The 19,195-nt window shown below is 41.0% G+C and overlaps 1 protein-coding gene across 2 annotated transcripts in view; it reads left to right on the top strand.

Moving 5' to 3' along the window:
* gnas (GNAS complex locus) overlaps positions 1–19,195 on the top strand; it is a 36,732-nt gene that overhangs the window by 11,076 nt on the left and 6,461 nt on the right. The window contains exons 2-7 of one of the 2 annotated variants that reach the window (XM_061766562.1): positions 1,367–1,439; positions 9,312–9,366; positions 9,486–9,605; positions 15,361–15,458; positions 18,612–18,666; positions 18,804–18,877. In XM_061766562.1, the coding sequence (XP_061622546.1) occupies positions 1,367–1,439; positions 9,312–9,366; positions 9,486–9,605; positions 15,361–15,458; positions 18,612–18,666; positions 18,804–18,877 (475 nt within the window). Of the gene's footprint in view, positions 1–1,366; positions 1,440–9,311; positions 9,367–9,485; positions 9,606–15,360; positions 15,459–15,804; positions 15,952–18,611; positions 18,667–18,803; positions 18,878–19,195 lie in introns of those variants that run through there. The other variant, XM_061766571.1, reaches the window with a different exon arrangement.

The raw sequence follows: 19,195 nt of genomic DNA, 5'->3' as shown, positions 1-19,195 counted from the left end.
CTGTCATGTTTTTGCGATAGTCCGGTCACATTGGGTTAGACTAGACCTACTACGCTACTGTGTGTTTTTTTTTTTAGACGGTACTTGGTGTAAATGGTCTGAGAATGACTGCTGTAAGCAATTTATTGATTATCAAAATAGTTGTCAATTAATTTGACGTTCAATTAGTTGTCAATTAATTGTGACACCTGTTCTAAATTATGACACGTACCATAATTGCTCGTGTATAATGCGCTTTTCCCCCCCCAAAAAATTTCAAAAGTCAATAGTGTGCATTATATATGGGTATAGGAGAATATTAAAAAGACTTCCACATTATATAAATGTATGCCGCCCCCTAGAGGTTCTGAAAAAGTTGTACACTTTCATTCTAGTATGCCACCTAGAGGTTATGAAAAAGGTGTAGCGTACACTTTCATTCCAATAGGACAGGGGTACATATGACATATGATATGTACAATTGTGCTTATAAATTTACATACCCAGGCAGAATTTGTGAATTATTATTTTTTTAAATACGACTGAACAATAACCATCATTAATTTCTTTATGGTTATGTTTTGTTTAATGATAATGCTTTTCTAAAATGCGTGACAGTTTAATTTGAATCCTATTAAAATCAAATTAAATGTTTCACCTGGTCCTTCATGTTTTCTTTAAGAAAATGTACACATCTTACAAATTCTGCCTGGGCACAACTGTGTGTTTTCTCAATTACTAAATAAAAGTAGGGCTGTGAATTTAAAAATAAGAAGTAAATAAAAAGAAAAGTATTGTGTTCAAATAAAGTGCTTAACTTAAGTCTTTGAAAAAACTAACAAAATACAGATGATACTTCATTTTGATCACACGGGTAGAACCAAAATCATGCAATGTAGAAATGCATTATACATAGGTTGAAGGGTTTTCCAGAATTTTGAGGTCAACTTTGGGGGTGGTCGTTATACATGGGTGCGTATTATACATGAGAAATTACGGGAATTAAATGTCTACTTTACATAATGAAAATGCTTAAAAACAGCTCTTTTTAGTTGCTCTTAAGCACAATCTAATTTTGGGATTGGTTTGGATCTGTCATAACTCTAAGTTTTGTAATAAAATGGAATACTTTTTCAAGAAGAGTATCAAGTCATCATTGATTTTTCTGCATCATCCTGCAGAAAAATCCTGTTTATTATCTCAGCCGTGACCATGCAGCTCTGTCCTTGCATGTAGTTGTTCCAACTAAACGACATCAACGGCATATGATATGTTCCTTTCTACTGTTCATAAAGTACACCGCAGTCAAATTTGTTGACATTGGGTAGTCTTTCTTGTGTTGCCATGTCAAGTTAGCCCCTCAATGTTTAATTCTCTTGTCTTTTAGGAGCTGGAGAGTCAGGAAAGAGTACAATTGTGAAACAGATGAGGATCCTCCATGTCAACGGCTTCAATGCAGAGTGAGTATATTACGTACAAGTGTACAGGGGCAGAAGCTGCCAAGCATCCTATTTGTTACTTGTGGTGGGGTTTTTGTCCTTTCATCCCACTGCCAGACCTTGAATCGTGCTTACCAAGGTTTTACCGCTCTTTTTTTAATACCACACACAAGACTTATTACTAACTTGTCCTAGTGCACAACCGGTGTTGGTGCTCAGCAGGATGACATTATAAACTAATAAAAGAAGAACAGCGCCTTTTCAGTTGAAGACATTTCTTAGAACAAGGTGTCACATGCCACCCCAGGTTGATGTAGGCGAACTGGGCACAGTGGCTGATCTTAGCACTGGTTGTTTTATTTTGAAAGTCAGCTCACAAAGGGCCTGATTTACTAAGATCCCAAAATAGCGGGCAGTAAATTGTGTTCACTCTTAACAGATTGCACGGGCTCATGGTGGGTGTGTTGCACATGATCTACTAAGATTCCAATCTTTTGCTAAGGTCCTAAATAGCGGGTGCTAAATTAGGTGTTCGCTCAATCTGACAGATTGCACGTGCTGTCGTCAATAGCGTAAAAGTAGTGAAGACTGGCGTGTTTGAGAGTTTTGCACTTTAGGTAAATGAAGTTTGAAGAAAAAGCCTTGTGTTAGGGGAAGACGAAACGAACATATTACTAAATTACAGAAAAGAAAACTATTGCTCAGATTATTTTTGGGGAAGCCAGCAACCACATAAAAAACATGTTTTCTCTGATTTAACTCCTGAGAGCGTGGCAATCAGATTCTTGAGCCTATCCTGCGTAAGATTAAGTTTAAAACTTGCGATGGCACACCCGAAAACTTCTCTAGGAGAGGCCAGCACCGATTGTCACAGTGCACTGAAATGACCCAGATGCAAGGAAATACAGAGAGTTGATGCCGTTTTTTGTTTTTTTTTCACGGGCGATATGGCATGACTCCTTCCTGTGACTTGTTCCAATATCATTCAGAAGCTCCAAAATTGCATTGCTGAATAGACGATATGTCGCGATAATTTGTGTGGAAAAGTGTTTACACAAGCGGGAAAGGTTAAATATATTTGAAGGTTACTTTCTTGACTTATTCCCATCCCTTCATAATGTTTGGTGGCCAACACTGCACAATGAACAAATCCAACGAGACTTGAAATTGTCTTCGATTGGTCGACTGAAACCAATGCGACAAGTGGGCTAGTGTCGCACATTTTATACTTCTGTGGTACACATAAGGCCTCTGTTATGGAACGCTGAAACTCTATCTCGCATCATGATGGTGTGGTAACATGCTGGTGTTGATAAATTGTGGCTCCATAAAAAGGGCTGCCTTTGGCGTCCCTTTTACTGCAGCATTGAGTAATTTGCACAAAAGGAGCTTCTGAATAAACTGTGGCGGCTTCAGCAAGCACGTAGGCATCTTTTGCAAGTTTGTAGTTGGAAATCTGCACCTGAGGCAGTTGAGCTTATGACCCAGCGCATGACTCCTCAACACTGTGAGCGGTGTGTGCACATTGGGCATGAATATATGAGACTATGTGACTGTTTTTATGAACCAAACACAGACGCTTAGCGAATCATCACTTCCGGACAGATGTGTGATGTTGCTCGTATTAGCTGCTTGATTTCTTGGTTTCATGGTTCTCATGGCTGATTCTTGAAATTCTTAAGTTTATGAAAACAAAAAAAACAAAAAACATACAATATTGGGAATAAAATAGAACTATGAACTTAGTTCATTTTTGGACCCGTGAGTTGTGGTACTTATCACTAATGCACTAGTATCACCTTAATATTTGGCAGGTGTGTGCTATGTACCGTTTAACAAGAGTTTAGAAGAACGATAAGTATTATTTTTTTTGGGATTATTGAAGTTGAGTTTGAACTGTCAAGTATTATGTCACACAAGACACACGCCACCTTACCTAACGAGATCTCACTTCAACAAGCATTGTTGTGTACCTCACTTACCCTAGCTCCTGGTACACATATTTGTCAAGTTTGTTTCTTAGTTACCATTCACACAACTGATTGTTTTTGCTGTAATATTTATTATACAGTACTATACATTTAGGCTTGTTTGCTCTTCGCTCTAACTCGCTCTCCCTCGCATGCACACTGACTGACATTTGACCTCGCGTGCATGGTGGTAGGGCCAGATTTAAGTGAGCACTTTTGGTCCTTCACTTGTAAACGGTTGACATATCGCTCTGCTTAAGGCAGGATGGCGAGAAGAGCAACGACATAGTAAATTTGACCTGTCAGGGAGAAGTGGTTGTAAAATTGTGCATCCTTTGTTTTGATACCCCAAGAGTTGGACATTAGTGCGCAGCTTACACTCTGTGGAAAGAAACCGAAACCTTTGGCCCAGCCCTGTGTCCCTTGTGTTAAAATGATGTCCTAAAGTGGCTGATTACAAAAAATAATACTAATAAAATCTTTTTTACAAAGTACATACATCTGTCAAATCCTCTACAATTTAATTAACTGTATTTTGGTATGCTGACCCTGTAATGTCAATCCATGATGAATCCAGATGAACCCAGGATTTTGCCGGAATTTAAAGGAGACTTATTCTTTTCCACACATTAAAACAGTCCCCAGATGTCTTAATAACACGTCCGTGGCATGCATTGGTCTTTTACAACCTTATTTTAAATCGGGCTGTTTGGCATGTGTGTCTCATGCAAATGAGCCACTATTGACGGTACAGCGTTCGTCAACATGACAACCAGGGTCAGTCGGAGCTAGGTTGCGGCTATTGGCTAATTGTGCTCAAGACTCAGCACAGAAGAAAGAAAAAGAGCGAGTGAGAAGCTCTCTCGACATTTCTCAGTGTGAGGTTCCGTGCCTGTGGTGCATGCAGCGGACAAATTGCTAAACACAATAATAACCCCACAAACGATTATTCCTTATGTTACGGGAAATATTTTTATTGCACTACTTTTTAACACACTATGTAAGTCTTCAGTTCAAAATGAATCTTGAAATAAGAATAAATGACAATTTTTTTAAAAAGTATCCCAAAAAATTCTACTTGTGCAAGAGCTAACTGAATAAATGTTCACAAATTGCAACTTAATGGAAGCAAATACAGTTTATGCATACAAGGCAGTAACAGACTGCAAGAACCAACTTTTCATTTAAAAATCCCCGTTGTCAATATGGTGAAATGTCAAGGGCGGTACGTCGCCGCCGTTCTACTTGACCATTGGTCAGTCGTGCACGGTCACAAATTGCAATTAACAGTTGTGATTTCCCTCTCTATTTACTCCCGGGGGCTTTTCATTACACTCAGGACAGCCGAAAAGTTGAAGTCGAGGCAACCGCTACAACGATTGAATATAGTGTCTTACCGTGACATGCCACCTCTCCGCCAACGTGCTGGGAGGGCCAACTTCAATATAAAGGCTTCATATATTTCTACATTGGACATCAATGCAATTTTAGGCTTTTATTTTGAAGTTGGCACCGGAGTGCAGTGCCAGAGCTCAATGAACCCTTGACCATGTGTTCGCCCCCTGGTGGCTGGCTGACTAGATTGCAGGCACTGCTGCAAATAAGCACTTTTGATATGCAATAGTGCCCGCATTTTAATTGTAAAAAAACGCTGACAATCAGGCTCATTTAATCGGTGCAGCCAAAATCGATTAAAATTCGATTGTGCAGCCCTAAACCTCACACACCCTTACAGACACATTTTCTGACATGGAGCTCACAAAATAAAATACTTGTGGTCTAATTTCATAGTTGATAGGTGGCCGGGCACTCTCGAGGCCCAAATAATTGTAAACAAACAATTTAATAGTCAGTTTTGTATTATGTCTTCTAAAAATTAACAGGAAGGGCATCCGGCTTAAAACTCTACCAAAACAAATATGAGCATTCATCCAAAGAATTCCATACCGGATTGGTCGTGGCCCGGGTTAACAACGTTCGCTACCGGCGCCGTCAACCTGCAGGGCGCCGTTGGAAATTCAGCTACTGTGGGTCGAAGTCGAAGGAGAAGAAGAGGTGGAAAACGGGTTCTTCGGCAGAAAGAGAAGAGGAAAGCACAGAGCCTAGAACTGAATGTTGGGACTATGACAGGAAAATCTCTGGAGTTGGTTGACATGATGTGATTAGGAAAAAGGTTGATATATTGTGTGTCCAGGAGACCAGGTGGAAAGGCAGTAAGGCTAGAAGTTTAGGGGCAGGGATTAAATTATTTGACCATGGTGTTTTAAAAGAAGAGTTGGCTAAGAATGTCTTGGAGGTGAAAAGAGTATCAGATCGAGTGATGAGGCTGAAACTTGAAATTGAGGGTCTTATGTATAATGTGATTAGTGGCTATACCCCACAGGTAGGGTGTGACCTTGAGGTGAAAGAGAAATTCTGGAAGGAGCTAGACGAAGTAGTTCTGAGCATCCCAGACAGAGAGAGAGTCGTGATTGGTGCAGATTGTAATGGACATGTTGGCGAAGGAAATAGGGGTTATGAAGAAGTGATGGGTAAGTACGGCATCCAGGAAAGGAACTTGGAGGGACAGATGCTGGTAGACTTTGCAAAAAGGATGGAAATGGCTGTAGTGAACACTTTTTTCCAGTAGCGGCAGGAACATAGGGTGACCTCCAAGAGCGGAGGTAGAAGCACGCAGGTGGATTACATCTTGTGCAGACGATGTCATCTGAAGGAGGTTACCGACTGTAAGGTAGTGGTAGGGGAGAGTGTGGCTAGACAGCATAGGATGGTGGTGTGGAAGATGACTCTGGTGGTGGGGAGGAAGATTAGGAAGACAAAGGCAGAGTAGAGAACGATGTGGTGGAAGCTGAGACAGGACGAGTGTTGTGCAGCTTTTTGGGAAGAGGTGAGGGAGGCTCCCGGTGGACAGGAGGAGCTTCCAGAAGACTGGACCGCTGCAGCCAAGGTGATCAGAGAGGCAGGCAGGAGAGTACTTGGTGTATCTTCTGGCAGGAAAGGAGAGAAGGAGACTTGGTGGTGGAACCTCACAGTACAGGAAATCATACAAGGAAAAAAGGTTAGCTAAGAAGAAGTGAGACACTGAGAGGACCAGGAGAGGCAAAAGGAAGATTGCGATGTGACATAGGGCAAAGGTAGAGGTGGCAAAGGCCAAACAAGAGGCATATGATGACATGTATGCCAGGTTGGACACTAAAGAAGGAGAAAAGGATCTATAAATGCTGGCCAGACAGAGGGATAGAGATGGGAAGGATGTGCAGCAGGTTAGGGTGATTAAGGATAGAGATGGAAATATATTGACTGGTGCCAGCAGTGTGCTAGCTAGATGGAAAGAATACTTCGAGGAGTTGATGAATGAGGAAAATGAGAGAGAAGGGAGAGTAGAAGAGGCAAGCGTGGGGGACCAGGAAGTGGAGATGATTCGTAAGGGGGAAGTTAGGAAGGCAGTAAAGAGGATGAAAAATGGAAAGGCAGTTGGTCCTGATGACATTCCTGTGGAGGTATGGAAGCATCTAGGAGAAGTGGCTGTGGAGTTTTTGACCAGCTTGTTCAATAGAATTTTGTGTGCTGGTGCCCATTTTTAAGAACAAGGGTGATGTGCAGAGCTGTGGGAGCTATAGAGGAATAAAGTTGATGAGCCACACAATGAAGCTATGGGAAAGAGTAGTGGAGGCTAGACTCAGGACAGAAGTGAGTATTTGCGAGCAACAGTATGGTTTCATGCCTAGAAAGAGTACCACAGATGCATTATTTGCCTTGAGGATGTTGATGGAAAAGTACAGAGAAGGTCAGAAGGTGCTACATTGTGTCTTTGTGATCTAGAGAAAGCCTATGACAGAGTACCCAGAGAGGAACTGTGGTACTGCATGAGGAAGTCTGGAGTGGCAGAGAAGTAAGTATGTTCGAATAGTACAGGACATGTACGAGGGCAGCAGAACAGTGGTGAGGTGTGTTGTAGGTGTGACAATGTATCAGAGATCAGCCCTGAGCCCCTTCCTGTTTGCAGTGGTGGTGGATAGGCTGACAGATGAGGTTAGACTGGAATCCCCCTGGACCATGATGTTTGCAAATGACATTGTGATTTGCAGTGAAAGCAGGGAGCAGATGGTGGAACAGTTAGAAAGATGGAGGCATGCACTGGAAAGCAGAGGAATGAAGATTAGCCGAAGTAAGACAGAATATATATGTGCATGAATGAGAGGGGCGGTGGGGGAAGAGTGAGGCTACAGGGAGAAGCGATAGCAAGGGTGGAGGACTTTAGATACTTGGGGTCAACCGTCCAGAGCAATTGTTAGTGTGGTCAGGAAGTGAAGAAACGGGTCCAAGCGGGAAGGTGTCAGAAGGAAGGTGTTATGTGACAGAAGAGTCTCTGCTAGGATGAAGGGCAAAGTTTATAAAACAGTGGTTAGGCCAGCCGTGATGGACGGATTAGAGACAGTGGCACTGAAGAGACAACAGGAAACGTAGCTGGAGGTGGCGGAAATGAAGATGTTGAGGTTCGCTCTCGGAGTGACCAGGTTGGATAAAATTAGAAATGAGCTCATCAGACGGACAGCCGAGCTTCTATGTTTTGGAGACAAAGTTGGAGAGAGCAGACTTGGATGGTTTGGACACGCCCAGAGGAGAAGTAGTGAGTATATTGGTAGAAGGATGATGAGGATGGAGCTGCCAGGCAAGAGAGCGAGAGGAAGACCAAAGAGAAGGTCGAGGGACGTCGTGAGGGAAGACGTGAGGGCAGTTGGTGTTGGAGAGCAGGATGCAGGAGGTAGGCTGACATGGAAAAGGATGACGCGCTGTGGCGACAAGCCCAAAGCAAAAGAAGAAGAAGACACCACTAAGACAAGATATTTAATGTTGAAACTGATAAACTTGATTGTTTTTAGCAAATAACCATTGGCTGCAACACGTTCCAAAAAAGCTGGGACAGGGTCGTGTTTACTACTGTGTTAAATCACCTTTTCTTTGAACAACATTCAATAAACTTTCGGGAACTGAGGACACTAATTGTTGAAGCTTTGTAGGTGGAATTCGTTCCCATTCTTGCTCGATGTACAGCTTCAGCTGTTCAACAGACCGGGGTTGGTTTGTTGGTTTTCGGCCTTGCCGCTTACGTGCAGTGATTTCTCCAGATTCTCTGAACCTTTTGATGATATGTTGGACCGTAGATGATGAAATCCCTCAATTCCTTGCAATTGTACGTTGAGGAACATTGTCCTTAAACTGTTGGACTATTTTCTCCCGCACTTGTTCGCAAAGAGGCGAACGTCGCCCCATCTTTGCTGGTGAATGAGTGAGCAATTCAGGGAAGCTCCTTTTCTACCCAATCGTGGCACCCACCTGTTCCCAGTGTTCCCAGTGAGCCTGTTCACCTGTGGGATGTTCCAAACACGTGTTTGATGAGCATTCCTCAACTTTTTGCCACCTGTCCAAGCTTCTTTGGAAAGTGTTGCAGCCATGAAATTCTAAGTTCATGATTATTTGCTGAAAACAATCAAGTTTATCAGTTTGAACATTAAATATCTTGTCTTTGTTGTGTATTCAATTAAATATAGGTTTAGCATGATTTGCAAATCATTGTATTCTGTTTTTATGTATGTTTACCACAATGGCCCAACTTCATTGGAATTGGGGTTGTAGATTGTCTATTCAAATCCATTCAAATATTAGTTTTGAGGCATAGTAAACTGACAGATTTGAATTATTGTGTTCTTTGTAATTATCTAAAATTGTGCATGTCGTATTGTGTGCAGAATATTTTTTTCATTTAGTCTTCTAATTAGAGCTTGGCGAGAAGGCTAAATTCATGATTAAAGTGAATACGAATGAATGATGGAAACATTGGGTGTTGAATGTGTTTTTTCCTTGTTGCCATTGCCTCTGTTACGCATAATCATCCATAAACTTTCACACTTGTGTGTTTCAGAGAGAAGAAGCAAAAAATCCAGGACATCAAGAATAATATCAAAGAGGCCATTGAGGTGAGTAGTATTAAAAACACTGAGTGTGCTTCAGATATTCATTCAGCCGGGATGACTTGTACTGCTCTTACACATTCAATTGTAACGTCGGTTGGCTTCTTGTGTGTTTTTTATGATAGACCATAGTGACGGCAATGAGCACTCTGACGCCACCGGTGCAGTTGGCCTGTCCGGACAACCAGCACCGCATTGAATACATCCTCAACCTTGTCAACCAGAAGGATTTTGAGTTTCCAGCTGTGCGTATTATCTAATAATATACTCACAATCACAAAAAGATTACATTTAATAATTGGTTTTGTAGACTTGAGTAAATGCTTAGTGACATTTATTCTCACGGAGTACAGTGGACCCACGCATATTTGCAGCTCAGCATTGTCATGTTCTCCAATTTGCATATGGTTTTGGGGGGTGGGGGAGTTGTTGTTTGTTGACAGACTCACTTATTTGTGGTTTTTGTGCTCAGGATAAAGCCATCTCGAATGTAAAAATATGCTGAAGTGAGGGGAGAAGCGTCATATTGTCAGGCCAAGCGTTTTCCAATGCAAAGAAGTGCTATGCTGCTAAATTGTGGCATCTACAGGCAATGAAACCTTTTTGGGTGTGCATTCGCAGAAGGGCGCAATCCGTTTCCTCACTTCACTGTACTCACTAACAAGAAGTGAACCTATTTGATTTAACTGTAGGAATCCCCTGACATATGTTAAGGGTAACTTACTTTTAAAAATAAAAATTTAGCTGTTTGATTATTGCACAAATTTGAACATTGGAGTGTGTTTGTACAAAGTGCAGCATTGTTAGCGCAGACATAACAGGAGAGGTGTCCATGCTGCTCCAGCGATATTGTAGGCCAGTGGTTAGCAACAGGTCTCACCCAGAAACTCATATTTTACCATGGTTATCAAGTCACAACCTCCTTTTACACAAGTCAAACCAAGCAAATGTCCTTTCATCCATTTTCCATACCGCTTGTCCTCATTAGAGTCGCGGTTCCCAGCTGACTTGTGGCAGAGTATATCATGGACTAGCTGCCAGTCAATCACGCGCATTACACTTTTAGTTTCTTTAGTCTTCAATTAACCTAAGCGGCATATAGGTGGGGTGTGGGAGGAAAGCGGTGTGCCAGGAGGAAACGCACACAAGCACAGGTCGTACGTGGAAACTTCATGCAGAGATTCAAACCGAGATCTCCCGTCGATGAGGAAACTTCCTATCCATTATTAAGCACAGTGCTGCCCCAAGCAAATGTATTTTTCCAAGAATAGCCGTTTCCAACAAATACATCATACAGTTCATACAAACATGATAGATTAGACCACTTGGCACAAACCAATCCACCATCTGAGAATCACTGCAGTAAACCACTGAAGTTTCTAATCTGAGATAGATTATTATTTCAAACCAGTGTTGCATCACCATGAAGGTCTTAGATTCATAGTCATTGGCCACTGCTACAGGTTTTTCCCCCTTTTTTTTGTGAGTGAGGAGAAGACAGGTCAGTTTTTATGAGGATCACATTCAAGTTTCGCGTGAATAACCGCACTTGAGAGGTCAAGGTGGACTAAATATAATGAGATTTGATTTGACATTGGTGCCGTCCCCAATGGTGGTACGTTTCTTGTTTTATTGGGAAATTACAATTGAATTAGTATTGTAAAAATGGATTGAAACATGGTCTTTGTCAGCATTGTAATTGATCAGTGTCAAGCGGAAACGAGCTCGTACGTATGTGCATGAGTGTAAGCAGCTAACCATAGGTAAGTGTCACCAAATCCCAGGCGATAATCCCTTGACAAGTGGTCGCAAACACTGAGATGGACTAATGATCATTGGGTAATGCCTGTGTGGACCTCATTGCCTCAGTGGGATTTTCTCTTCAGTGAATTGTCCAAGCCAGGAGACTATTAATTAGGCACCACTTATGGGATCCCCTTGCTCCTGATGGAGTTGTTTTTTGTTTTTTTTAAAAGAGAACAATTTCAGTTCAGGTTTTTCAACATTATATGAGCAAATACTTACCAATTTGGTTTTTATGTTTGAACAAATTTGATGGGACACCAGTACAAACAGACCACATTTATTTCAGCTTCTCACTCAACCCCATATTTAACAAAGTCTGTGATTTAATTGTTAAACCTTGCAGTTCACTGCAACTGATATTTTTGCACAACACAGTTGCTCAGATTCCTTTTGCTGCTAATCATGTTTGCATTTCCACTTGTTGCTAGGATGAATTTGTAGGGCCAATTGAAACAAAAACTAATTAGGTTTTTTTCCCACTACAGCGTCATCTGGTGGGGCACTGCTCCACTTTGACTTGTAAAATTCCCACTGGCTTTTATGACTTTATGACAGCAACGCAGTTTTTCTTCCTTTTTCAGTTTCATCTTCTATATCACACATTGATGTTAGGGAAAAACATGCTCATCAAAAGCATCCATGTGGTGGGATATCCCCCCCCCCCCCCTGCTAATTTATTATATGAATCTGTGTAAATGTCTAATTAGCACCATATCATAGGATATTTCATGTGAGCTGGAGTGTAGTTGTAATTCAAGAGAGAGAGAGGAAAAAGGATGCCACACTTAGAAGGGATAGGGAGTGGCGTGAGCATATTTTTGTTGTTGCTGCAAGCACATGACATGATTATAAAATAATTTCTGTGATGATGAGTCTGCCGTCATGAAGAATTGTTCTTTTAAAAAGAATTTTGCCCATGCGTGTGATGATGATCGCTCATCGTTACAAATAAAGAAAGAAAGACAAGGTCATCAAAACACAGTAAATAGTGAATTTCAGCGAATAATTGATGGCCCCCTAAAAGTGATTGTAATTGTATGAACAATATAAACCATAAATATACTACAAACTATGATCCCAAAACACTTATGGCAATTTAAACACTCCCCTCCAAAGTTAGTGAGTGAGCAATAATGTTTATTATGTTATTTCATATTGTTAGTGTTGTTTTCACCTATTTCCATATTGCATTTTATTTTCAACCACACACTGAAAAAAAAAAAAAAAAAGTTCTTTTTGGGGTTGGAATGGATTAATGGCATTTCTATTCGTTTAAAAGGGAAACGTTACCTCAGTTTCCAAATGTTTCAGGTTACGAACGAGGTCACGGAACAGATCATAGAACTGTACATGAAACAACTTATTCAAGCATGCAGATTCACATTGGACAGTACCTGTATGTGCACGGCAACAATTACGATGATGACAATAATGAAGAATTACTGTATTGGTGCAGTCTGGTGTAAAACAACGAACTTTATACCGCAAAGCGTAGGCTGATGTTGTGTACAAATGGCTAGCGCGTCGTAGTTTGGCGGAACTGGCGTGAGCCAAAGCAGTCGCAGCAAACATGGGCGCCGCCATCCTATCCAGCTATACCGGCTGACCGTCAATCACAAGTCCAACATGGCTGCTGTTAGATTTGTGAGTGGAAATTTGGTTGTGGGACAACTGTATTTTGGGTGTGTTTGCGGCCGCAAGTAATCATACGTTGTCTTAATTAAAGAGACTGTAGAATACAATGTTTAATTTGTGGTTGGATGAGCGAGTCGGGGGCTAGGAACAGAGTGAGTGAGTGTGTGTGTGGAACTTCCACTTTTCTGCCTTCTGCCGCTGACGTTTGGTTGAGCGGGCAAGTAGTTTGATGAATTTTTGGTGTGCTTATGGCCAATGGTAATCGTTGTTTCAAAGAGATGCTACAATACAAGAAATATCATACATGCTGTAGAGACTATTTTGTAAAAACAAAAGAAATTCTGCCACTCACACATTTTGATTTTCTTTCTTTTTTTTTGGTCATTAATTGAATTGAGATTTAAATATTCAGAATTTAAAACAGTTTCCAGGTTTCTCATTATGTCGGAAGATTCTTTTGTTAATATAACCCAAGGATCAAGAATCGGAGCGCACTTTTCATCCATTATCATGTCATACCTGTTTTGAGGGGGCAGTCCTGTCTCATGAAAAGACACAAAAGAAGAATATTTTCCTTCTTGTTTAATTTCAAACTTGATGGGTGATCAGGCACTCCAGAGACCCAACTATTTGTATACAAGCAATTAAGTGCATTTTCCATTATATGACTTCTTTAAGAGTCATGCGTTACTCACAAAAGTCAATAAAGAAATGTCACCTCAAACAATGTCTCTTGTAATGGTTACAAAACAGAATGGAGAAAAAAAAATGGTGGAGCCACGACTTGATCCTCAAGTACCAAAATTGCATCGATTCTTTCTTGGCCTCTCTCTTAAATCGTTGGTCGATCTACTGTATTCACCGATCAACAGCACACTTCCCAAATAACTTCAAGGCTGAGAGAACACCTGCAGTGTTGAGTCAGCTTCGGTAAATATCAACACATTACACACGCAGCAATCAGAAACAGCATAACCGCCACATTAATTGGCACCAATTTATTTATGACCGTCATCAAACAAAACTGCAAAGGAAGGAGAAGAGTACCTCCTACATCTTGCATCTTGTTCTCCTTGCACAAGGAAGTGCCCTATGTACTAACATTGGGATAGACGAATAGTTTTTCATCATTTTTTTGTCAAAGGTACTCCTCTATATCCCCTTTGATTGCGATGGAAGCGCTTTAGAATCAAGTGGTACATTCCTGTTTACCCATTCACAAAAGGTTGTGTTGGTGAACAACGATAACATTTCATCTGAGCAGGAATTAATGTTGCTAGTCACCTTTTTGGAAAAAAAAGTTGCCTGAGGGGTTGAGAAATTCGCTAACTTGGTGTTTGTAAATCAGCGTCCGTCTTGTTTGTTCTCAGCCATGTTGTTAGTGGAAGCAGTGCACAGTGCTCAGAACTAAGGAAGCTTGCCAAAAAAGAAAACACAGACACCACGAGCAATAAACATGAATTGAACGATAAAATCGACGAGTCACCCAAACATAGTTTGGGTCATCCCCTGTCAACCAGGAAGTGGTCTTCTAACGTTTAATTGGACAAACACAACACAAAAACAAATCTTTTTGAACCAAATATCTATTAAAACGTAACATCATTTTGGCTGAGGTTAATGCATACTGCGCACAAAATATGGAGCCTGCTTTGCTTAGTATTTTTTGAAAGTATAGAATGGAGATGGTATGTTGTTCTCTCAACAAAGAATGTGAGAAGTCAGTCTGTGTACAGTGTTGTTGTTGTTGTTGTTTGTTTTTCTTTTCTTTACCCTCCTCTACCTCTATTTACATTTGACAGACGTGTACACAGGCATCGCCCAGGCACAACGCACACGCTGGTGGTGTCAACAAGCTAGTCGAGCGTGTCGTTGCCAAGCTGCTCCGCCTTTCTTTCGCTTCAGTTTGAGCAGCGGATGCCTCAGTCTTTGAGTAGCAAATTGAATTGATTGTTTTTTTTATCAAGTAAACGTCACTAAATTTTGGTGTGTCGTCGGAAGAGATTCGTTGAATTTCTTTCCATTTTGAATGTGTGGCTCTTTTGTTCTCTCAGGTCCACCATTTGTTGACGTTATGGAAACCTTTTTTCTATGTGGGCAGAACACTGCTGTTAAGTTTTGACATTGAAAATAAATGTTGGCATTGTAGACAGAGATGTATCGACACTGAAACAAGTATTGCTGCTGAAAAAGATTGAATTGAAAAATAAAATATAAACATCATTGATTTAGGTATTTTTCATTTTATGTTTTTTGTTGTTTTTGTTTTTTTCGATTTCAATTCCTGGTCTGCATGTTCACGTTTCAACTTAATCGAAAAAGAATGCGAAATTCTCTTGATAAACGTTACTTTTTTTGTGTAATGTGGATTTGTTGTTTTTGTTCTTCAGTACGCTGTGGGGGGAAAAAGCACATCAGGAGTCAGAGGGTACTTTTTGGGTGATTGGTTCCCCATCCATTTTTGCCCTTTAAAACAAGCCACAATGTTTCCCATTATGCAAACAATGAAAGTTCCTCCTATACCACAAATGTATGCTTCTTTTTGCTCTACTCCTGCAGGAGTTTTACGACCATGCAAAAACACTGTGGCAGGACGAGGGCGTCAAGGTGTGCTTTGAGAGATCCAACGAGTACCAACTCATCGACTGTGCACAATAGTGAGTGACCCAACGTTTAGATTGCAACACACGCACTTACTATGTAGACCTTTATGACCTCCAATCCAATCCTTGACAACAGATTACAGTTACATTATTAAGCAGTTTTTGATCAAAATGTAGCTCAATGGAATCTTTAAATGGCATGCTTCATGCCTCCTTTACACGCATACGTGTAATTGGCATTTCTCAAATGTCTGCATAAATTATCTTCATGTAAATCACAAGAATAAACAGTCTGCTTCCATTGATGCTATACAAACAATGTTTTATATTTGTATCAAAACTAATGTAAACATTCACAGGATTGAGGAAAAACTAAGTGAACCTCTAGGATACGGTTTGAAGAATTGCAGAAATCACTGGCAAAAAATATCCTGTGGACAAATGAAACCAATGTTGAATTGTTTGGGTGGAAGACGCAACGCAATTTGTGGAGGAACGAACATCAAACCTTATCCCAACTGTGACGTATGGTGGAGGGAGCATCATGGTATGGGTACTGCTTGCTATCATCAATGGAAAAATGAATTCAAAAGTTTATCAAAGCATTTTGCAGAAGAACTTGAGGCCATCTGTCCAACAGTTAAAGCGCAAAAGATGGGTGTCGCACCAGTGGAGTCATTGGGTGGCTGTGTCTCACTTGGCAGAGCGGGTTGTCCACTGACCGAAGGGTCACTGGTTCGAATCCTGGCTACGACTGTCCACATGTCAAAGTGTCCTTGGCCAAGACACTGAACAGTCCCAGTGGGCTTGGCAGCGCCTTGCGTGGCAGCAGTTGCCCATTGGTGTATGAATGTGTGTGTTTGTGTGTGGGTGAATGTGAGGCTTTGTAAAGCACTTTGGGTACTGGGATGGTGTAGATGAGTGCAGTCCATTTTCCCTCCAAAACACAGAAGCTAAGAAACAACAGAATGGCTTCAGACGAAGGAAATAAGTTTTCTGGAGCGACCCAGTCAAAGTCCTGACCTCAAGCCGATGGCGACCCTGTGGATTGGCCTCGAGAGGGATATTCGCATCAGACATGCCAGCAATCTTTCTGAACTGCAACAATTTTGTAAAGTGGAATGGCCCAAAATTCATGATCAGACTGCAATTTATGCAGAAATTTAAAGTCCAAACGGTTCACATCATTTTTACTCTCACTTTGCACTTCCTGGTCTTTTTTTTTTTTTTTTTAAGTCATAGAATCTGTAAGCTATTTATTTTTAAGAGTAATGTTTGAAGTTGATCTTGAAATTATATAAAAGTGTGTTGGTGTCATAGCTTTTAGTACATTTATGTTTTAAGCTATTAGTATAGTTGGTTGTAAACATTTTTAGGGAAGGGACGTCCATCACGGTAGGGCTTGGTCCCTATCCCCTGCCAATAGAAAGGGGTACGCAGTGCGGAAGCTAAAATAATCAAGGCAATCTATCTTTGAATTTACTTCACAAACAGTAACTGGACCTTGTCGTATTGCCGTTGTCAGTGAAAGGTAGATTCACAAATAGGAATTTTTCCCAGTCGCTTGGTGCAACATGAAACATAGATGGTAATAATCAAAGTAAAGATGAAAAAAAAATATATATATATATATATATATAAATGGACTAAGAAGATAGAAAATGGTGTGCAGTAAGCATCAGATGTCCATTATGTTTTTTAGTGTGCACAAACAATACAACTCAGAAGAGTTATTTACTGTCGGCTGGTGTATTTAAAAATATGATTCTAGCGTGATTTGCCTAAAACCCCATGGATTGCATTTAAAAACATAACGGCCAATTAGACCCTGAGCAGCTTTTTTTTTTGTGCTGCTCGAAATCACAAAAAGTTCTTGAGCGTTGACACTTTGCTGACACCTAGTGACATACGGAAGATTAGTTTCCTCTCCGAAGTTGGCATGATGAGTCAGCATGTGCATCGAGCAATTTATCCTCTCAGTGTCCGAAAGTCAGCAGCTGGAGTCGCTGTTATTGGTGATGAAACACGGACCAACTCTAGCTGCTGTGTCCAAAGTTTGACCAAGCTTACCTTGATTGATTCCTGTTCAATACATGGATTCTGTCAGTCTGTCTACATCATCATCATATTGTCTTCGGCGCGTGATCATCAGTACTTACTGATGTGCTTACTGAAAGTAGCATATATTTGAGTTTTAAGACTGTACCAAGATTGGAATATTCTAGCGCAACGTAGCTTTACGTAACAGCCGCGTCCGGGAGCAAACATGGCCGAGGCTGAGTCATCTGTGGGCCAGAGGATGCTGAAAAGAGGAGGAGAAGGAGGGCTGATAATTGAAGCCCTGAAACTTTGAAGTCTTAAATGCTTTTCAGCAGTTCGCTATCACTTGAAAATTCCTTTGCGGCATATGATTGAACTCTTCAAGACTTAGTGGTGTTAATTAAATGTTAGACAAGGAGATGGTAACTCAGCTGTTCCTCCCTCTGGTGCGTTTGATGGTACAGTCCAGTCTCTTGCTCCCTCCCTTCCTCTTTGCTGTCAGGTCCAGCACAAAAGCCAGAGCTTATCCTCCTCTTCCTCCTCTGTCTGTCTGTCTGTCTGTCCGTCTATCTTTCTTTCCTGGAGCCACTCCAGCCTCACCAGATTGGGAGCTGATAGACTATTAATAGCGCCTGTGGTCAGGGTCGCCATGGTAACGGAGCCGGAGGCTGCGGCGCCGGGGAGCTATTTTTGAAATGTGCTCAGTAATGTCAGACAGACGCCACTATGCTTCTCTCCCTCTCTTTTGCACCATGTCATCGCCCCACATTGTCTTGTAACAACTTCTTCCACACACAGGAACTCCAAATAAGGTTTCACTCTCGGTCGGTTCAGTTCACTGCTGAAACAGTTGTTGAAATGCTGGAATTGTAATGTTCTTTTTAAAGCTTTGGATCTTTGGCTACAGTGCGAAAAAGGTACTTGAAATTAGCATTGAAAATAAGTTACATTTGAACATGAACTGTCAAGTGAGTGTCGAAAAAAGCTACTTCCAAACATAATGGATGAGTTTGGAAATTGATCATTAGTGTCATTGAGAAGTGCATTAAAAAAAAAAGCGTTGGTAGATGTGGCATCGGACCTTTTTACAAATGAAATCTTCAATAATGTGTCCTTACACTATAACTACAGCTCTCTAATAGTTGTCCTTTTGTTCTCTCTTCTCAGCTTCCTAGACAAGATTGACATTGTGAAGCAGAGCGACTACACTCCAACAGATCAGGTGAGGTCTGCACTCACCGTTCGCATGGTGCAAATTTCATCTTGGTTATTCAGAGGTTAAGTTAAGTTAATCAATGGTCTTAACAACAATTTGATAGTTGTGGGGGTTTTTTTTTTTTCCCCCTTCTCTTTAACCAGGATTTGCTGCGGTGCAGAGTACTGACTTCAGGGATATTTGAGACAAGGTTCCAAGTGGACAAAGTGAATTTCCAGTAAGGCAAACGCATCAATCGTGCCAAGGCTTAAGCGTTGGTCACCTGTGAAATCAGCTCGCAAACAACAATTACCTAGGAACTTAATAGATTACAAAAAAGAATCTATCGAAGCCAACATTTCATCCTACTCAATTGCAAGAAATTCCAATCTGATCTGTTGACATTTGACAGAGATCTAAGCGCCTAACTCCTTAAATGGGACCCTATGTCAAATTGTAAACGTTTCTGAAATGCTCAATTTAGATCTCATCCAGATGGAACTTTGACCGCTGCTGATTACTGAATGAGCATTTTTTGTATTTTTGGGCTAATTTA

This window comes from Phyllopteryx taeniolatus, chromosome 1 (genome assembly GCF_024500385.1).
Source record: "Phyllopteryx taeniolatus isolate TA_2022b chromosome 1, UOR_Ptae_1.2, whole genome shotgun sequence".
Classification (NCBI taxonomy): domain Eukaryota; kingdom Metazoa; phylum Chordata; class Actinopteri; order Syngnathiformes; family Syngnathidae; genus Phyllopteryx; species Phyllopteryx taeniolatus.
Note: the sequence above shows the minus strand (reverse complement) of the source record. Positions and strands in the feature narration are given on the sequence as shown.